This window comes from Hyla sarda, chromosome 1 (genome assembly GCF_029499605.1).
Source record: "Hyla sarda isolate aHylSar1 chromosome 1, aHylSar1.hap1, whole genome shotgun sequence".
Lineage (NCBI taxonomy): Eukaryota > Metazoa > Chordata > Amphibia > Anura > Hylidae > Hyla > Hyla sarda.
This window is the reverse complement of record NC_079189.1, coordinates 555,741,029-555,757,476: the sequence shown is the minus strand read 5'-3', so window position 1 is coordinate 555,757,476 and position 16,448 is coordinate 555,741,029. Positions and strand designations below refer to the sequence as shown.

General features: G+C 38.9%; 1 protein-coding gene across 1 annotated transcript in view; it reads left to right on the top strand.

Moving 5' to 3' along the window:
* PARP8 (poly(ADP-ribose) polymerase family member 8) overlaps positions 1-15,932 on the top strand; it is a 337,824-nt gene extending 321,892 nt beyond the window's left edge. The window contains exons 24-26 of the mRNA XM_056541980.1: positions 2,747-2,816; positions 5,138-5,222; positions 8,799-15,932. Coding sequence (XP_056397955.1) covers positions 2,747-2,816; positions 5,138-5,222; positions 8,799-8,901 — 258 coding nt within the window. The 3' untranslated portion in view covers positions 8,902-15,932. The remainder of the gene's footprint in view (positions 1-2,746; positions 2,817-5,137; positions 5,223-8,798) is intronic.
* The last annotated feature ends 516 nt before the right edge of the window (positions 15,933-16,448 follow it).

The window sequence follows — 16,448 nt, the reverse complement described above, 5'->3', positions numbered from 1 at the left end:
CCCCGCCAGCCTTGAAGAACGGGAGGTGGAGGCCAGGGATGCCATGCAGGGAGGCTCTCCCGAGGAGGCTGCCACACTCCCGGGGAGGCTGATGAATCACCTGCTCTCGTCTGCTGGAAGTCTCTGGAGCACACAAAGAGACACACCCGAATGAGCTGCACACCAAACTGCTCTGGACTACAGGAAGTGCTCTCTGCTGACATCTCTGTCCATGTCAGGAACTGTCCAGAGCAGGAGAAAATCCCCATAGCAAACCTATCCTGCTCTGGACAGTTCCTAAAATTGAACAGATGTGTCAACAGAGAGCACTGTAGTCTGACAGAAAAGAAATCCAAAAAGAAAAGAATTTCCTCTGTAGTATACAGCCGCTAATAAGTACTGGAAGGATTAAGCTTTTTTAATTGAAGCAATTTACAAATCTTTTTAACTTTCTGGTATCAGTTGATTTAAAAAAAAAATTAACTTGAGTACCCCTTTAATTGTCTGACAATTATTTTATTAAAGGAAATCTGTCACCAGTGTCACCTGCACTAAACTGTCGATGCCGACAGATAGTGCAGGTGACACTGATGACAACGGTACTTACCTTGTCCAGTTTCGTGTAGGGGATCTCCAGTAATCTTCTCCATTAAGCTTCAGCACCGGCCCAGGTTGGGGCACGGGCGGAGCTTAATGATGTCACTGCTGCTGTTCTCTAGCTGTGGGACCCAGCAGGGAGTAGCAGCGGTGATGTCACTAAGCTACGCCCATGCCCCAAGCCGCTGATGCTCTCTGCTGGGTCACGCAGCAGCAGTGATGTCACTAAGCTCTGCCCGGAGCTGAAGCTTAACGTAGAAGATTACTGGATATCTCAGCCATGGAACGGGACAAGGTAAGTACTGTTGTCATCAGTGTCACCTGCACTATCTGTCAGTACCGACAGGTTAGTGCAGGTGACACTGGTGACAGATTTCCTTTAATATAGATCATGTGTTTTCACAACATTTATTGCATGTTTTTTTTACATACAGTATGGTGGTGGCACCAATGGCTGTGCTACATGTGAGCGGAAAGTTGCTAGCTTAGACCTTCCCAGTAAATACTTGTCCAGCCAGGTTGGAGTAGTGTAGGCTATATAAGGGTCATAAAGTTTTCATAGTGGTTTAGAAGGACAGTATGCCTACATGCAGGGCTAGTGTCTCTCATCACGGGGTGCATACCCATTGCAGGAACCCTTAGCAGCAAAACTCTACAGCAGCAGGCTTACAGCCCGAATAGTACAGCCGCTAAAGGAAAAATGAGCAGCTGCTTCAGCTACCTGCCCATTCCCAAGATTTTACTATTTGGTTGACTATCAGTACTTTTCACTAAATAGTTAAAAATCCATGTAATTTCCAAGCAACATAATCAAAATATATGCTATAATGGAAATGTGTACTGTAGCATAAAGTAAACTAAGGTTATATATTACTTATAGCTGCATTTCCACATGAGAACTGCATAAGGTAGGCAGGATAAGAATGATTCTATTTATATGGACATAATCCACACCCCAAAAATGTGGAAAAATGAAAAATCAGAAATCCAGAGATGTACCTTATACCTTAGACTTCCTGGTGTCATTTTTGATGGAATAATATGCTTATTGAAATTTTCCCTAAAATAGGGGCATGATGATTCACTCATAAAGATAGAGAGTGGCCGCGACTAGTAAAGAAAAGTGATAGATAATATTTCAGCAACAATATTCAATATTCATTGATATTACATCTTGTTTCTCCAAAAATTGGTAAAGGAATTGTCCAAGATGTTTACATTTTTTAAATGATGCTGTGACAGCTGTAACAAAAAAAACAAAAAAATCATACTGACCTACCTGGTCCTCCGCATTTGGTCCTTGTTGCTTGTCTCTTCTTCATGCTTTCAAGATGAAGCATCGAAGGAGGCCCTGCCTGCTCAGCCAATCACTGGTTAGAGTGGTGTCCAGTCTGGGACAGTGATTGGCTGAGCAGGCATGTTCAGTTCCTACGCGAAGAGATATGCAGCAGGGCACTGGAAGGAGCCACAACAAGACCGACAGGGGACCGGGGAGGTAATTACTAGGTTTATTTATGCCAGAACATTATATAAAAAAAAGTTGCACAAATTATCACTTTACAGAGACGGTGGAGCAATAGACTTTCTTGTCCCATCATATTCAGGTGATGGCTATAACTTAAAAAAAAAAAAAAACTGTTTTGTTGCATTTTTTTAGAATTTCATATGGGTACTGTCTTTAAGGAGTATTCCCTAAGAAGAAATGATAGCATATAGAAAGGATAATTTCCTGATAGTTGTGTGATTCACCTTTGGGACACACAATTATCAGGAGAACGGATCCTCTTCATTGAAGTCTTGGATTGTTGCAAAAGAATGGAACAATAAATCATAAAAATTGGAATTTCTACGTCACAGTGTTGTGCAAAAAAAGACCAACTTTGTTGGCAGAAGCTAATATTTTGGCCCTCATTTACTAAGAGTGGAGTATCTTTTTTTTCCCATGGTATTTACATGGTATTGCCCCAAAGACCAGGAAAAATGGAGAGTTTTAAGAAGCCTTGTGTTTTTTTGAGCACAGACTGTCACAGTTTGTGTTACACACAACCCGAGGAAAACTGTTGGGTTCTCCTTAATAAATGAGGACCTTTATGTGAATACAATATTTTTATGAATTGTTCTGCTAATAATGTATTTGTTTTTTAATAATATTCTGTTTTTTGTATTTTAGTCACAGAAAAAAGGACAACAATCCCAATTTTTGCAAAGCCGTAACTTGAAATGTATAGCCTTATGCGAAGGTAAGATTTTCAGTTTATAGTTTAATTTTTATTAGATTTTTGTAGCTTGGCTTTTTTTTACATTTATTTGTAAAATAGATAAGCCTAAGCTTTATGGCAATACACCCAGTTAGGTTTGGGACTGTAGGGCAGTATGCTGGATTGCCGAGAGGGTTTACAAAGGGGAAGAAAATTAGTGGCAGACTAAGGCTATGCCCACATACTGGAATGTCCACACGGAAAATCTCCGTGCAGACATTTCACCCACAGCAAAGTGCTGACAGAACGTACCAGGACTAGGACCACTCGGAAATGCACCATCTCATAGACGGCTACGCAGACGCTGCAGAAAGAATAGACACATGTGCTGCGGAAATTCCTCTGTGTGCCCAGCCCAGCAGAATCCCATTGCTATCAATGGGACTCTGCTGCAGAATCTCAGTGTGGAAATTCTCCTGTGTGAACATAGTCTAAAAAAGTACTTTGAGGGTTCTAAGTTGCCCCTCAGCTTAAATGTTATTAGTGGCTTTTCCAAGCTGCAGCAAGACCTTATTCTCTTGAATGGATTGGGTTCCGGGTAGAGATAAAACAATACATTTAAGTCAGTCTTTGGTGACAGTTTCTCTTAAAAAATAAGTAATATGGTTTTATGCAGTGTGACATGTACATGGATTGTTGGATGGTATAAACTTGGAGTACTAGTCAAACAAGTTATTATTAAAAGAGCACTATATAGTGACTCATACCCTAACAAAAATAAAATGCCCTTTAGAGTAAAACACCCCTTTATGTAGGTAGCACTCCTTAGTAATGCCCCCTTTAGTTCAATAATTACAGATGTAAGGTAGAATAAAAAAAGGGAACTGCATCACTCCAATATAGTGAAATATATCAAAATTATAAAATTATCTCATTTATTACATCAAATGCCCAAAAAGTTAAACACAAGCAACATTTCAATCCTCTTAAGTTCACTAGGCCTTGTGCTTCAACCTAATTTGAGTCTGTTCACCTCTTTTATTTTAATTTTTTGTGCCGAACAGATCGAGGAAACAAGTCAGAGCACAACTGACACTGACGTGCCCCAACAAATTCCATTGACTTGAATGGTGTCCATCAGGGATGTGGTGTGTTACAGGAGTTGAGCGGAGAAAGAATATGCACTATTTTATTCTCTGTTTAACTCCTGTCCTCCTGACAGACTGGCCGACGGAGCTCCCTTTACTGGAGCACCATGGCAGTGTGAATGAGCCCTTAGAGTTTTTGTTCTATAAGGTAAATGGTGCCCCTTTGATTAAATTAGGTAGTGCATCTTAAATTTAATAATCTCCTAATCCCATTATGTTGGTTGTGCCCCTTTTAATTAAATGATCCCCCCAAATAGATAAGATGTGCCTTCTCTGATGTAACAATCCAAAGAAAGGTAAATCCATCCCCACTTTCCCAACTTCGTGCCAACAAACTTAAAAAAAACACACAACCTTATTTTAATTACCTTTCACCCTGCATATGCTTTTGTTGCCATGCAAAGTATATTGAAATCTTCTTCACTCATAGGCATAAAATAATTTTTGGGAACATTAAAGGGAACCTAACATGTTCAACATACTGTATAGCCTACAGGCAATATGTTATGGAGCAATTGATGTATAGTTTTATGAGGAAATATCCAGCATAACTTGTCAGTTGTTGATCTTAACCTCTGCTCCTTCTGGGCCAGTGGGCTGTCCAGTTCAATGACTGAACCAATGACTGATAGTGTCAATTACTGAGTAGGACCACCCACTGGACTCCTGCCCTGAAGTTATATTAAATCCTTTCCTACTAATATTTAAGTATATATAACTATATTAACAACTTATATATAACTATATATCAATTTGCTTAGCTCTTCCTGCTCTATAACATCCTGCTGGCACATTGGACAGGTCCCCCTTTAAAGTAAGGCTGCATTCACACCCTGTTTTTTACATTCGGGTGCCAGATCCGGCTTAGGGAGAGGAACACTGGGCGCTCCTGTACCCCAGCCGGATCAGCCCGTGACTCCATTTACTTTAATGAGCCGACTGGAGTCAAATGGTGACTCTGGTCGGCTCAGTTTTGACCCGTATGCGGTTTCCGAACCGAACCTAAATCCATAGTATACTACGGTTTTAGGTCCGGTCCAAAACCGGATACGGGTCAAAACTGAGCCGACCGAAGTCGCCCGGTTTACCCCTCCCCCAGCCGGATCCGGCACCCGTGTGTAAAAAACGTGGTGTGAATGCAGCCTAAGTTGTGTTCTGATTTCTTAATATTGTGTTATAATTTAACCACCAAATATTGTATGTGCTTTATTTAAGTGATTACTTCACCAGAATTGCACAAACATGGGGAGATCTGGGTTGTTCCCAATACGGATCATGTCTGTACACGGTTCTTTTTTGTGTAAGTATTGAATTTTGACATTGTCTTAAAGTCTTGTCATTGTCATCCTTCAATGTTTTTCATGTACTGTACATTGGTGCAGAATAATAACATAACAAGAGAAAGATGACAATTATGTATTTAGTATTTAGTTTTCTTGACAAAATTTATTAATTTCCTGCACACATTGGACCCAAAAAGACAGTTATAGTGAATGTTTTAGAACTGAGCAGAGGACAGCTCATTCAGGGCTTCCTTTAAAGGGGTACTCCGCCCCTAGACATCTTATCCCCTATCCAAAGGATAGGGGATAAGATGTCAGATCGCCGCGGAACCGCAGCTGGGGAGCCCCGGGATCGCCGCTGCCGCACTGAGCTATCATTACTGCACAGAGCGAGTTCGCTCTGTGCGTAATGACGGGCGATATAGGGGACGGAGCAGCGTGACATCATGGCTCCGCCCCTCGTGACATCACTACAGTCCCCTTAATGCAAGTATATGGCAGGGGGCGTGACTACCGCCACGCCCCCTCCCATAGACTTGTTTTGAGGGGGGCGGGCCGTGACATCACGAGGGGCGGGGCCGTGACGTAACGATGCTCCGGCCCCTGTATTGCCCGTCATTATGTGCAGAGCGAACTCGCACTGCGTAGTAATGATAGCGCAGTGCCGCAGCGGCGATCCCGGGGCTCCACAGCAGCGGGACTGCGGCGATCTGACATCTTATCCCCTAGATGTCTAGGGGCGGAGTACCCCTTTAATAGCTATAGACTCTTGTCTATTTAGTTACCCCAATATTACATCCCTGTCCATGTGTTGTCCGCTTATAATCTGTACTTACAAGCCATTACAAACTTGAAGTTTTAGTGTCTATATTGGTGTCTATTGTCTGAGCTGCTTCAATACCCAGAACAATGTTAGTGATTGTTTTATACAAGATGTATTTTATTATTAGGCAGCAGATATTTATTTATTCATTCATTTATTCATTCATTCATTCATTTATATATTTAAATATTTAGCATTTTCTGTTATTATTTAGATGATATTTTTACACTCCATTTTCTTTTAGCAATTGGTGCTGTCCATCACACATGCATTTTGATGCAACTTGGTAGCATAGTTTTTTTTCTCTTTTCTCAGCATTCTTGTCTTTGATGGAAGCATTGATAAGTTATTCATTTCTCTTACATCACTGAAAAGTTGCATACTTCTTATTGAAATGAACAGAAGGGCAACAATTTAATGACTTTTAAGTTTAATCTCCCCAAAGTTTGCCTTTTTGTCTGGTAAAAAAATATTTAGTAAAAAAAAAAAAAACACAAGTAAATGTGGTTGGGGCTTGGAACCAGCAATAAAGGCATAAGTATGAGCTTGCACATAGTACTAGTAAATCATTCCCCTGTATAGAGATCTATGTCTACACATGGATGTGATTTATTAATATTAAACACTGAGGTCTAGGGCGGTGTGGTGTTCATTTCATTATAAACCTGTCGTGAACTAAGAGTGATGTGTTATTTGCCCAATCTACAGAGGCAAGCCGCCATTGCTTCTATTATTTTTTTTCTAAATCAAACCTGTGGAACGGCATTTAAAGAGTACCTACTATTACAAAAAAAGAAAAAAATTCTGAGGTCAGCACAAGATATAGGGGGACACACACAAACCTCAGTAATATGCAATTCAAATATAAAAGTGAATGTCATCCCACCACAATAGACAGTCCAGGCACAGGTGTCCGGAAAGCAGCAGAATGTCGTCTCTAACGCTTTATCCACAATAGCAAAAAAGAAAGTCTAACTTCTTTATTTAAAAAAGTATAAAATATAAGCAAATACAATTTGCAAATATGTAAAAAATAAATACATTGACTGACACGTTTCAAGCACTTAGTGCTCTTAGTCATAAGCTAAATAAATGTGTGCAAATAAAATAAAATAAAAATTCCTGTTGTGGTGGTGCCCATGGTTGCATTATAACAAAAATAAACTGTTTTGATAGTAATAGTTATAGTTATGCTTTAAAGCAATAGTAACCAGTCCAAAAGCTAATGCATTTAGCTAACCATCACCTGTAACATAACACTGCTTATTATTGCATTGAGTTAACTATATAAACACCAGAAGGAAATAGTGTTTAAATAAACAAACAAACAAAACAAAAAAAGCATAGGTATGCATATCAACTTGTGTCTAAAGATGTCTGGATAAATGTGGCACATATTCAGACATGGTCAGACATAGGTTGCTATACACACCTATGCATTTTTCTTGACAGTCAGCTATTCCCTTTTGAGTAATTAAATAGATAACACTATGCAATAGTTGCATTAGCGTTCAGTTTGTTCACTATTGCTTTTATATAGCATGTTTTCACTAATTTAATTAGACTATGACTACGAGCACGTAAGTGCTGGAAACGTGTCAGGCCATTTTGTGACCAATTTGCAAGTTGTCATCTCCACTTTTATACTTTTTTAAATAAAGAAGTTGGATTTTGCAGGAATTCTGCCAGGAAATATACAGTTAGTTTTTTTTTTTTTTTTTATCAAACATGCTCTGTATCATGAAACAATTAAACAAACCAGTTTATTGAGCCAATGATAAGGCTCCACTATCGTGCCAGGAAGGCCACATAAACAATCCCTGGATAGTTAGTGCAGACCTTTGCTGCCACCATTCTTTGGCTGCACATATTCTATTACAGAAGGAAATGTGCAGCCTATGATTGAGGATTTTTTGGATTTCAAATATTGCGTTCAGCCAACAAATACGTATTTGTTTGTTATTGGCCCTGTTACACAGGATGATAATGGCCTGTTCAACTAATAATAGAGGCCTTAGACATTGCAAAATAAGATATATTACAATAGTTCAGGCTGTTTGATAAATCTGGAGCAGCCGTATCTTAAATTGCGCGACCTAGTCTAAGTTTAGACCAACTATTTGTTGGCCTACTTCATGCCAAATTTATGGTGCATTATGCCACATGTAGGTCACATCCCTCTTACTGCAGAGCCACACCCATAAATCTAATATCCATAACCCAAAAATCTAATATCCATAACCAAAAAATCTAGTTTCCACAACCCAGAAATTCGCTATCCATACTCCATCCATACAATTTCTTGGTTATGGGTAATAGATTTCTGGGTTATGGATGCTAGATTTCTGAGTATTGATAGTTAATTTCTTGCTTATGGATAATAGATTTCTGGATTATGGATACTAGATTAATATCAATACTCAGAAATCTAGTATCCATAACCCAGAAATCTAGTATGCACAACCCAGAAATTCCCTATCCATACCCAAAAATCAAGTATACATAACCCAGACATTTTCTATCCATACCCAGAAAGCTAGTATCCATGACCCAGAAATCTAGTATAAATAAACCAGAAATCTATTATCTATAACCCAGAAAATCTAGTATCCATAACCCAGAAATTCACTATCCATACTCAGAAATCTAGTATCCATAACCCAGAAATTTGCTATCCATACCCAGAAATCTAGTATCCATAACCAGAAATCTAGTATCCATAAACCAGAAATCTAGTATTCATAACGTATCGCTTTCTTTTTTCTTCCAGCTATGAAGATGGTCAAATGGGAGACACAAGCATCAACACACAAGAACCAAGTAGCTATAAAGAGATTCTTCGAGTTATAGGCAACCAAACTGCTACTGGTTAAACACAACATTTATGGAATGTGGGGTTTTAACAGTATCAAAGCTGGACTTTGTACTGAAGAACATTGGGGATCTCTTTATTACCCCTCTTCTTGTTATTATTATTATAAAAGCTCCTTTTATTTCTGCTTTTTAATGTTTGACCAGATGATACCTATTGATTCCAATGGATTATTTAATATGAAATTAATATATTGTGGTGTCTACTCGACAGCCAGGCTTATATCCTAGAGCGTAACTGGAGAAGATTATTACAATTCTCAGTTCTATATCTACGTTACAAACCACTTTCTACTTACAAGACTATGGTTTTATCTTGCAATAAATGAAACCACCAAGTGTTTTATGGATTTCACGCTGAAGATAATTGGAATATGAATACATTACTGTAATGCGTGCCGTGTGTATCTGGAAGTTAGACCCAAATTTCACCACTGGTATTATATATAGCAATGGCATTTTTATTTCTCTGGCTACATATGGTATGGTAATAAAAGAAAAAATGTCAAGTTTTATTCTTACAAGACATCTGTTAAAGCATAGCTTGATTTTTATAGTGCTAATACAGGGCAATAGGCCGACATTTTGAAGACTTAATATACCGAACTTGCATATTTCTTACTTTTTTTTTCTTCCTTTTTTTGTTTTTTTTTATGTGGAAAAAAAAACTATTTGCACCACGTAGGCAAAAACTTTGTGTCAAATGCTGTAGTTGTGGGACTGGATACAAAATTACCGATATAATGCCCTACACCAAGGGTTTAGCTTAGTGCCCGAGGTGCCTTTCTCTTGGCTGTCCTGTTTCTGGGGAGTGCACATACTTCTTTCTCAAGTTTTAGTTTTTCAGATTCCTAAAGTTTAGGTGTTATTTTTTAAGATTTTAAGTAGATCATTCCCTCCACCTGTTCCATTTATGCATAACAGATGAGGGTTTCCTACTGGTGAACTTCAAATGCCAAACTTGGACACAAATGCAGCAGTAAGTTATCTGTCTCTGTTCAAGTAATTCAGTGCAAATACTGTAGATACCAAGGCATCACCAGTTAGAGTCTGTCCAGAGAGGATTGGGCTTGTTGGGCTCTAAATATTGTACGCTTGTAGATCTGAGGGTGGGTAGACAGAGTGCCCACTATGATTCTGATGACCAAGGGGCCACATAAAACTGGTGCCAGTCCTAACATACACACAGGGGAATACGCAGTAACCAGTATCTGCTGCTTTACCCAAGTAAATAAAGCAGGGGTCCAAAAAAATACAACAGGACTCAGACCCTAAGTAACTTTCTGCACCAGCTGGGTCTGATATGTGGCATTATACTATTATTTAAAAAAAATGGACCAATATAGCCAGAACTGCCATCACATATATACAGTACAAATAGTGATATATGGTTATTCTAAATTGAAATATATCCTCTTTTAACAAGCCTTACAGTAGTTCACTAGATGTGCAGGTATCGGAAGGTTCTTGTGTTGAAGATGAATCCAACAGCAAACATCACTTCTTGCAGCACCTCCAAGGGCCAAACTAAGCATTAAACAACTTTTATTGAAATTAATGGCCAGTTTCTATAATGCATGGATGTGATGGGTCCTTCACCCATAGGACTTGAGAGAAGACTTAAAGGGGTTATCCAGGAAAAAAAAATGTTTTATATATCAACTGGCTCCAGAAACAGATTTGTAAATTACTTCTATTAAAATATCTTAATCCTTTCTGTACTTGAGAGCTGTTGAAGTTGAGTTGTTCTTTTCTGTCAAAGTGCTCTCTGATGACACATGTGTCGGGAACTGTCCAGAGTAGAAGCAAATCCCCATAGCAAACCTCTTTTACTCTGTGCAGTTCCCGAGACAAGCAGAGATGTCAGCAGAGAGCACTCTTGCCAGACAGAAAAGAACAACTCATCTTCAGCAGCTGATAATTATTGGAAGGATTAAGATTTTTTTAATAGAAGTAATTAAAAAATCTGTTTAACTTTCTGGAGCCAGTTGATATAATTTTTTTTCCTGGACTACCCTTTTAACTTGTATACATAGACCTATACAGTGCTTTAAAAGGATTTGGGAGAACAATGAGTAGAGAGGGTTCTCCAGTCTGCCATGACATAAATGTACTGATGAGTATTGCGTTGCACTTATTTACATTAGTAAGTTGGGCGGGTAAGGTTGTTAAGTTAAAGTAGATATACTTGGGTCCTTGGGTGAATCATCCTTTTTTTTTAACCAGTAAGGTTGAATATAAAGATGAACAATGTATAGACACACCAGCCAAATTCTTTAGCCTTTTAAGTATATTCAAGGTTGGAAGAACAGTACAGTAAATATTATTCCACTCAATAACCCTCCTTGTTTCAACATAATGATCATATGAAAACATGTCCACTGATTGACCAGGCCCACGGTAACCACTAATACTTCCTTAAGTAAGGAACCCCCTCTCTTTAGCATTCATAGTAGGGCTTATGGAAAGGAATTGTCTTAGTAATGAAAGAGGAAACTTTTATAAATGGCTTACCATGTATACTGTATATTTTTTGTATATTCTGTTTTATCAATGATCACACCAACCTGAACAGAAAAGTAATCTGCAATATATCTAGGAATTTCTCAGCTACATTTTTTAACTGCTAGAGAAAAATTGCAAAAAGACAGCTAACAATGGCTGAAATTATATGGAAAAAATTCCTATTATACAGTAATCCTCATTTTGTATTACAACTTCCATACATTGCTCAATGTTTATGATTTTTGAAAAGACATGTATTTGCAGCTTTCAGTGGGCTCATTTACATTGCTGTTGTGCATTTTTTTTCTGCACAACTCTTGTAAAATACCGGAATCCCAACAGACCCCATTCAAGTCAACAGGATCCATCGAGACACTGAGATGTCAGTTGTGCTCCAACCCATTCAGGGTTCGTTCAGCACAATTAAAAAAGAGCCAAACAGACCCAGAATGGGTCAGAGCACAACAGCAGTGTGAACTTAGCCTTAAAGGGGTACTCTGCCCCTAGACATCTTATCCCCTATGCAAAGGATAGGGGATAAGATGTCTGATCGCGGGGGTCCCACTGCTGGGAACCCCTGCAGCCTTGGATGCAGCACCCCAGATATCCGATGCACGAAGGGAAATTTGCTGGCAATGCGGGGCGGAAGTTTGTGACATCATGGCCACGCCCCATCAATACAAGTCTATGGACCATAGACTTGCATTAAGGGGGCGTGGCCGTGATGTCACGAGCCTCTGGCGCTGAACCAGACACTCTAAACGAACGCTGGGTGCAGCACGGAGATTGCGGGGGTCCTGCCACTGGGGATAGGGAATAAGATGTCTAGGGGAGGAGTACCCCTTTAATGTTAACATTGAGTCACTTTTTATCTGCAGTGAGACATTTGAGACATCCCAAATTTTTAGCCGAAAGCAGCTAAAATTTTACTTTTGTAATCTTACCAAGGTTTAATAAAAATCTGTCCTCACTGATCTTGAGAGAACTCAAAATGCGCAAGAACATGAAAGCATGGAGCATGTAGGAGCTTCTCATGGTTGTTAATCTGCCCTTGATTAATATGGATCACTTAAATCCTATTATATGAAATTTCCATTGGAGTCTCCCTCAGCATAACCAGTAGGAGTTAACACTGTCCAGAATCTAAAAAATATCTGGTAAATATTATTAACATCCTTGTAAAAGGGCGATTTGAAAAAAAAAAAAATTCATGACCTCTGCTTTCCTCCAAATATGTAGTGGCCCATTGTTAACATAAGCTATATTCAGTGTACGCAAAATACTCTTCTTTGTGATGATCACTGCTATTGCTCATTGTCTGTGGAGTATAGAAAAGAATCTCCTGTTGCTCTCTACAGTGTACAGCATGCTGTTGACTGATCCTGTTATGGCTTTATGAACAGTCAGGTTAACACATGAATGCTTTGTGATATTGTGGTTCCCAAACCAGTCCTCAAGGTCCACCAACATATTGGGTTTGTTCAGTTTTTCAGTTACTCCATTGGAATAGAACAGGGAGAAATTCAAATCTTGAACTCTTGGTGGGGTTTGAGGACTGGTTGGAGACCTCTGGTTTAGAGCACATGAACATACAAATAATTTGACTAATAGCATAGTCTATTTTTTCTATATAGCATCCCATCACTATGAGAATGCAGCCCAGTCTTCTGGCACTATGATACAGAGCATTCATGCACAGAAAGCAGTCAATCGCTGGTTAGGACCGCCCACTTCACTTCTAAACCCAGAAGGAGCATTGATTGAAATGAATTAATGACTAGTTTTCATGAATCTATTCCCACAAAACTATGTATCAATCTGCTCAGAATTTCCTACTCTATAACGTGCTCTCTGAAGACGGGCCTTCATTGTCAATGTGATAGGTTCCCTTTTAGGAAAATACTTTAGTTACAGCAAAACAAAAATGATAAAATGTTTCAAGGCTTCTAGATTTTACAGCAGTCCTCTCTTGCCTAATGTTTGATTGCCTAATGTTTGAATGTTTGATGTTTGTTTGAGGTTTATTCTAAGATGTTGGTGCTATATACCATCTAATGAACATATTAACCAATTTCCAGATATAATATTGTAAAATATAGCTGCAGCAGACTTACTTTTTATCTGTTCTCTGTAGTTATGTTGTTTGTATAATATTATCTGACAGTGTAGTATTCAATATAATTTGTGCCAAATCAAATTGACCAACTCGACTCTTCTATGCCCCTACTAATCTACCACACATCCAGTGACCAAGCCAATATGCCAAGATCATTCTAAATCCTAGCAACCGGTATTGGTAATGTTTGATATTTATAATTACTCTCTGTCATGAATATCAGTATTTTGATTTGCTTTTTATTTCAGTTGTTACAAATTTTATCCCTACACTATATCTGGTGCCATCATTTAGATTTGGAATAAATTATATATACTATTATTATATATTATTATTATTAGATTGCAAATTTAGTTTTCTTTGTTTAAAGTGGTAAAACATCTGAAGCAATTGTGAAGGGGTCGTATCAAATTTAAAGGGGTACTCCGGCCCAAATACATCTTATCCCCTATCCAAACGATAGGGGAATAGATGTCTGATCATGGGGGTCCGCCGCTGGGGACCCCCGCAATCTGTCATTCAGCACACACCTTTGCAAGCTCTCCGCAGCGTTGGAGGCTCTGAGTGTGTAGTGTGACATCATGACGACCCCCCTCGTATGTACAGTGTGTTCTCACTCCTAAAGGTAAATGCACACAATACGTATTTCCTGCAGATGTTTCTGCAACCGATTAGTGTTGTGTGCTTTTACCATTACTGACGTTACTGAGGCGCCTCTATGTTTGCATACTATATTGTATAGTGCAATACTGTACAACGGTACTGTCCAGCCCCTACACACCAGTGCCACTTCACTCCGATAGAAAACTTAAGAGATCACAGGAGGTCACAGCGGATAGACCCAGTGTGATCATACACTTATCCCATATGAAATGAATTTGTGTTAATGGTTAATAATGGGACAACATCCTTAACTATCATTAGTATTCTTTTACAAATGTTAATAGACTCTGACCTCCAAGGTAGGCCGGTGATGAATGTTTACTAATACACAGTACTTAAAGGTGTTCTCCAGTTATTAAAAATGTATTCCCTATCCACAGCATATTGGAGAAATGTCCAATCCTAATCGCACGCGCAGGGCTTGGAGGTTGTCTGACCAGGACACCGCTGCAGCCAGTGATTGGCTAAGCGGCTAGTCACTGCCAAGACCAGTATGTCTCGGAATGTGGGGGCATGAGTGCTCAGTGGGGAGAGCCAAGCCCCATTCTAGAGATCACAAATGTCGCAAATGTCCCATGATAAGTTTTTAGTAACTTGATAACACCTTTAAACAGAAGCAGACCCACCATATAAAATATACATGATGGACAAAATCGAGAAATCCAGCAATATAACCCTATGAGAGAAGCAGAAATTAGGTGTATAACAAACACTGTAGTGGAATTACTGGCCATAGCTGCGGTCTGATGAAGCAGATGTAGCAAGCAGGTAAGCATTTCCCTAAGGAATTTTAACAAACTGCATTAGAAAATTCTGAACAATATGACTAGGAAAACCGGTCTGCCGGCAAACAAAGAGAGCAGTACTCATCCATTAGTACAAACAAGAGGCTCTTGATAGAAATGTTTTAATTCTAATTTTAAGATCATTTTCTAAAACCTCTTTTCCATTTAGCCTAATACAAACAGCACAATTTTTCAATGCGCAAAAATGCTTTACAAACTGCTTTTTGTAAAGGGCTACTTGATACGAAATGCAATTGGCGGCATAGTGGATAACAATACAGTAGGTAAATGCCATTGGTCAAGCAAAAAAAGGGAAGACAATGACTTGAAATCTGTATGTCATGGCTCGAGACATACGACTTGTCCGTAGATCAGCAAAACTTTGATCCCATTGTGGGCTTCTGACTGGTCGTGTGTGTTTAGATGAGGGGGGTCCCCTCCCATTGTCCCTACTTGACAGAAAACTTGAGTAGGATCTAGGGAGCCTTGAGTTTGGTAACAAATTGACTTTATTTACTATAGTAAAACACTGAAATTGGTGCCGCCTAGTAATTGCCAATACTACAGATAAAAGACTAAAAAAGATCTGAAAGTCTAGCAAACTCTCTCTCCAGTCCTAATAAATAGCCATGTCTAATAACAGTCTGCTCTAAAGGATTTTATTGCAACCTGTTTACTTATTCCAAACTTTTTGATACTTGTATTTTCTGACTCTTTACTAATACTGTACAATAGCACTTTTAATTTTTTAGTCATTGGTACGATAAGTGATTCTGTTAAATAAAGCTAAGCTTCTACATTTCCTTTTAAAGTTGTCAAAAAAATTATAAACTGTGTGCTGATGGTCAAATGTAATACATTTGTGATCCTTTTTTGTACTATAAATGGTCTGCTCTTCTCCTTGCTATGTGCAGGGAAGAAGGATGAACTGGGAATAAAATGGGATATTTGAATTGATCCTTTATGTCGGCTCTTGGGTTATTCTTTATGTATGTATTTACTGTTTATGAGCAGTTTTAGAAGCATTCTGTGGTATATATATATATATATATATATATATATATATATATATATATATATATATATATATTATATATGAAAAGAGGGGAACTTGCACTCACCGCCCATACAGTTCATTCATTCACGGGACCTCCGTGCGGCAGGGTGACATTCAGATGAGAGCGCTCAGAGGCCAACAGCCGTTTTTGCACACTGCTGTGTGCTTCTTCCGGCCGGAAGAAGCACACAGCTGTGTGCGAAAACGGCTGTTAGCCTCTGAACGCTCTCATCTGAATGTCACCCTGCCGCACGGAGGTCCCGTGAATGAATGAACTACATGGACGGTGAGTGCAAGTTCACATCTTTTCATTTTATATATTGGATGCTATCTTTGCTTTTTTCGGAACTTAGCACCCCGGCAGTAGCTACACTTAGCAGCTTCGGCTACTGAACACGAATGGGACTTTGTTATTATTTGGAT